General features: G+C 37.7%; 1 protein-coding gene across 1 annotated transcript in view; it reads left to right on the top strand.

Annotated features, from left to right (window-relative positions):
• Positions 1 to 5,328, top strand: part of LOC126183504 (uncharacterized) — a 307,076-nt gene extending 301,748 nt beyond the window's left edge. The window contains exon 13 of the mRNA XM_049925549.1: positions 1,699 to 5,328. Within this exon, the coding sequence (XP_049781506.1) occupies positions 1,699 to 1,814 (116 nt within the window). The 3' untranslated portion in view covers positions 1,815 to 5,328. The remainder of the gene's footprint in view (positions 1 to 1,698) is intronic.
• The last annotated feature ends 672 nt before the right edge of the window (positions 5,329 to 6,000 follow it).

Raw genomic sequence — 6,000 nt, forward strand, 5'->3', positions numbered from 1 at the left:
CATGGAGCTATGGACCCAAGTTGTCAATAAGACACTTTGCAGGCTGGTTTTTGGCTCCACAATAGTGTGGGATATGTTTACATTGAGTGACCTGGGTCCTCTGGTCCAACTGAACTGATCATTTACTGGGCATAATTATGTTCAGCTAAATGCAGACCATTCTCAGTAGTTCATGGACTTCGTTTCCAAACATTGGTGGAATTGTTATGGATTATGATGTGCCATGTCACCAGGCCACAACTGTTCATGATTGGTTTGAAAAACATTGTGGACAATTCAGGCAAATGATTTGGCCACCCATAAAACATTTATGGGACATAATCAAGAGGTCAGTTTGTGCACAAAATTCTGCACCAGTAAAACTTTCACAATTATGGATGGCTACAGGGGTAGTATGGCTCAATATTTCTGCATGGGCTTCTGACAACTTGTTGAGTCCATGCCACATAAAGTTGCTGCACTTCACCAGGAAAAAGGTGGTCTGACATGACACTAGGAGGTATCACTTGACTTTTGTCACCTCAGTGTACTATGTGATAAAGACAATGAAAGATAATTGCACAATAGAACCAGTTGATCAGAGTTTGTACTTAGGACAGCTGAAATTAATGACTAGCTGGGCAACAGAAAAATAAATAGAAGAGTGCATTTGGTAAATTAGACACTTCATTTTGAAAATTCTAATGCATCTGAAACTGGAAGCTTTACTGATTACGGCAGTGAGACATGGACTTAAATGCAACACCATTTAAAAACCTGTGCATTGTTCAGCAAACAATAAAAATATGCATGCTGAGAGTCAATAAAGGAAAATCAGTGTGAAATCTTTGTCACAAGTGTCACGTTTAGCCTTATCTAGGCCAATAGAGCTGTGGCTGAATGTTTCATATAGTTCTTAGCATCTTATTGGATCAAGATACTCCTACCTAACACTAAAAATCAATCTCTTCATTGGAACAGTGGGCTGCTGTTTCATCTTTGCTCAAGAGGGAGGGCTGCCTGCAAGGTCACTGTTATGTGGTGACAAGGCACTAATTCTGTATTGGTATTTACTGGTATTTTTAGGTGGCACAGGAAGGCAAGCACTTGTAAAAAAAAAAAGTTCCCCTTCTGCATCTACCATAAAATCAAAAGGATTGCTGAGAGACTTAAATCTGTTCAGTGATGTACTTTTTGTGGAAACAGCAAGAACAAAAACGGCTACTTGCATCAGAATCTAAGCTCCTATGCAAATATATTGTTCTGCATAAAGATACTATGGAGGCTAATAGAATACCGATAAAGCAAAACATCTTGTAGAAAATAACTGATTTGATGGCTATTTTTAACTCTGGATATCATGTATTTATTGAAGTACATGTATTCTAAATACAAAATTGCTTTAAAACTTGTTTTCCATTTGTTGTTGTTGATTTTAGAGCATGTATTGTCACAATTTGATGGCCACCCTGTAATAATTACTACTGTATTCCATTACCATGATATTCAGCTTCTAGTATTTTTTAACATCACTGTGACCTTTCCAGATCTGTATGACACTCTTAAATAGTACAGTAAGCAAGCCAAGATAGTAGTTATTCCATAATAAAACATATTCCTTCCCTATGACACCATTGTAAATGTTTTCATATTCTATAATGCTGCTGCTGCTGCTGCTTTAATTTGTATACATGCTTATGAAGCACTTCCTTTTTGCAGCACCACCAAGAGTGCCAGGCAGGGAGACCAAATCAGCATCATCAGTGACTACACCCAAAGGATTTGCAATTTTCCTATTAATACTATTTACACTGGGTCAATGCTGTGTATTGTAAATCCTAGCCTATGCTCACTGTTGTGAGGAAATCTTTCTGAAGTAAAAATGGCTCTCCAGCTGGTCCAAGGAACAATATTTGTCAGGAATTGAAGGGAATGCTTTGAATGAAGTCAAATTTCATCGTGGTCTTTCTCAGGAGTCAAGCAAATATTACAGTACTGTACTAAGTATTATCAGAGTCATTCTTAGCAACCAGCAGGACAGCGGACATGAGCTTTGTATTAGTAGTACTCTGTAAAATAATTATTTTTGTACATTATGAGAGACAATGTATGAGGTGATGTGTGATAAGATATGCTTGATTTTTGACATGTATATACACAGTTAAGAGTAAAGTGTGAATGTGTGAATGTAAAATATCTTTCCTGTTGTGTATAAAGTAAGGTTTACATGTAAAATATAACTGTTCAGATTTGAAGCAGACAAAACTTGTGATGTGTAATTGTCAATGATAGAGTAATTATGTATGTCTTGTAATGGATTTTGAACACTTGTTGGAGAAAAGCTCTTTCCACAATCTAATGTAGCAAACAGTGTACCATTTTCAGCTTATATCAAATACTGCAACACAGTAAACCACTGAAAATGCTAATGCTGTAAGAATTTCTTTTCCATTGTTCCATATGAGTTTACACCAACTTCATACCAAAGAATAAAGGTTTTCAAAGTAATCTTAGTCATGTGTAAACTTGTAACACTGTAAAGAAGACATCTTTAACAGCTAACACAAAATAAAATTGTAGATGATTTCATTTGATGCAGAAAATGGAATAAACAAACAAAAATAATGACTTACTTTAATATTTTGTTCTAGCAATGACTGACACTCTGCAGTTACTCACCAAAGGCACCCTAACAAATCCCATATTGTAAACATATAAATAATTTAACTGTTTTGAAACTGCTCAATGATATGCCATGTTTCTTATAATGGACATGATAGAGTGTGGTAACAGTTCGAATTGATCATTGTATTTCACATAATCATAGTAGTTTTGCACAGTTTATTCATTTTATATCTCTCTCAGAAGTGCACTCTTTCATGAATTGATTAGTTTCTAGTGCAAAAAAGCAATGGAACTAATATGTGATGTATGAAATATGGTTTCAAATAAATATGTAGAGCATAAAGTGAAGTTTGACATACTAAAATTGAATACATACATTGATAACTGTTATGTAGTAGATATTTAATGTCAATAGACCTCAGTCAAACACTGTACCTGAATTAATTTAATGGAGAAATTTGGCATTTTTATAAGCACTTACTCATAGCAACACATCTGACATGATGAGCACAATAAAGGTTTAGCTTAATTTTATACATATATAGAACCAACCCAAGTGGAAATACAGACAGCTACAAGAAACTTGAGAGCTTTTTGAAGCCTGCTTGGTGAACAGTGTTGTTGAATTAGTTGTAGTACAACTGAGCAAGGTACTATTTATATTGCTCTAATATGGCAATGTGGAAACAAGATTTTTCAGCTGATATGAGGGAATATTATTTCCATTTGATACTTCTCTTGAAAGATTAATTGCCTTTAATAACAGGCTATTGTCTAAAGTGTCATAATTTGTTTTTATGGTAACTCTCATGTAAGTGGAACTTGGGGTACGAGGTTGTGACCACTGTACTATATGTTCCTGCCACAACACTGTAAGAAAATTATGAATTTTTTCAATACAATTTATAAATGACTGCCATTCCTGTTACACTGTTGCCATTCACTCCTGGATATTAGTTTTGTGAAGAGTGCTCAAAGTGAAAATTAATGTGACAAGGCCATGATTTTTAGCTACAGATTGATAAAAAACTTTTTCTAAAATGACAACTTTCATGGCCAGAAATGTCACACTTGTTAAAATATCCAGAGTTATTTTGCTGTGGACTGATGAATTTCCTGCTGAAACCCAACACTGTGTCCTAGTCTGCAGTGGGGGATTCCAGCTTTTTTGATGGTCTGATGGACACCCTAGCTTGCTACTGACTGAAATAAAATTCCGTTTCTGTGTGCTTCTATGTAGAGGCTTGATGTCACACATTTTGAAAATTTGAACGCAACTGGCCATTGTCATTTGCTGTCGTACACTTTTGCCGTCGCCCTATGGTACTAGTCTTCCTCCATGGGGTGATACCATTAGCAGATGACAGCAACTGACAAGTCAATTGTGCTAGTTTCCAAACATGTGACTCCCTATGTGTGGGAGCATGCATAAACAAGAGTTTTACCCCATTGAACACGTCCTCCACAGAGAAGGATGAAATTTTCGGTTTTGACCACAAATTAATCCAATCCAATAACATCATAATAGCCTGGAATAGTTTAATAAATGGAACAACTCTGTTTTTAAAACAGCACTGTGAAGCAGCATACAGATTACTTATTATCTAAGTTGTGTTTGCAAGTAGCCTATCAGTGGCAGTCTTATGCTAGCACTAATCACATTAAAGTTGGTGTTGTGTATACTGCATAGAAATGTCAGCAAATCCTTTGTTTGAAGAAAAAAATTGAAAATATAACCATGTATATATACAGTATCTTGTTAAAATCATGAGGTAGAAGCAACAACTTATTCTAGTTTAAGAAGAAGAGCAGCCACAGTGAACAAATCCATCATGGCACTTCACAGTGAACATTGTTAAAATTAGTTGAGAGCTGTAACATACACACATTGTCGAGCAGTAGAACTTAGAAATTATGTACAATTGGTCTTCTACAGATGCAAGCATGAACAGTTGCTTTTACTTCGCAATTTTTGTATATTTATCAAGTTTTCCCTTGACAAAAAAAAATTACTGATAGCTACTAGGTGGTATACACGATACCAACTTGGAGTAGATAAATGCTAGTGTAAATTCCTGAAGGACTAGTCTCAAACATTGGTCAAATAATAATTTGTACATGGCTTAAGGATGTTAAATCAAGTATTTGGAGGCTGAGGAGCACCATGTGTGCAAACTATTCATACCTATGGTTTGTTTGGATGTTTTGTTTAACTATAAATTCATGATAGATATTTTTGAGAATGGCAGGGTTTGATTACAAAATAAAATCTGGAATTGATTTAGACATCAATACTTATAAATATGTTCATCAGCAGCAGTGTCAGTAATTCCATTGGTTGTTGAATCTCACTTTGTCACGAAATTTGATATGTTCTCGAGTATTTATAACTACTTGTAATTTCTTCCAAGTAATGCAAGAAATGTTAAACTTTTGAAAGCTGTCTTTTGAAGATTTATTCCCAGATGCATTTTATGTCATGTATGAGCATTGCCAGTAATTTTCTACTTGAAAAGTGAATGCATAAAAGTCGTGTACAGTATGGTCATTTCTCACTATAGTATCACATTATGCACTGAAGACTGAAAACTGTATGTCATTGTATACTGACGCGTTACAAAGTAGTAGAAGGTACTCTGTATGTGTTCTGTTGTCTGTAAATAAAATACTGTGATTCACTGTGTGAATGTGTGAAAGTTATGTACTAAAGACTTTTGTACTTTCCTATTGATTAAATAGTTTCACAGAATACATATTCCAAATTATTTTACTAAGAAATAAAATATCATGTGCAGCTGTAAATAAGTGTATACTAGTACACTGCATCTGTCGGTGAGCTGAGTGAGTAGCTCTTACTACCATTACTTGCTTTCAGAAGGCGAGCACTTGTTGAGTGCAACCAAGCACCCACATACCCAATTCTAAGGAAAGTTGTTGCTTAACTATGCCAGAATGCAACGTATCATCTATGGAGAATCTGCAAATCCCTACCCCCCCCCCCCCCCACCATGAATACCCTCCTCCCTCCCCCCACTGCCTCACGACGACTGGCCTCCTCCTCCCCCCCCACTGCCTCACGACGACTGGCCTCCTCCTCCCCCCCCACTGCCTCACGACGACTGGCCTCCTCCTCCCCCCCCACTGCCTCACGACGACTGGCCTCCTCCTCCCCCCAACTGCCCCTCGACGACTGGCCTCCTCCCCCCTCCAAACTGCCCCTCGACGACTGGCCTCCTCCCCCCTCCAAACTGCGCCTCGACGACTGGCGTCCTCCCCCTCCCCACTACGCCATGACGACTGGCCTCCTCCCCCTCCCCACTGCGCCTCGGCGGCTGGCCTCCTCCGCCCTCCCCACTGCGCCTCGGCGGATGGCCTCCTCAGCCCTCCCCACTGCGC

This window comes from Schistocerca cancellata, chromosome 4 (genome assembly GCF_023864275.1).
Source record: "Schistocerca cancellata isolate TAMUIC-IGC-003103 chromosome 4, iqSchCanc2.1, whole genome shotgun sequence".
In the NCBI taxonomy this organism is placed as follows: domain Eukaryota; kingdom Metazoa; phylum Arthropoda; class Insecta; order Orthoptera; family Acrididae; genus Schistocerca; species Schistocerca cancellata.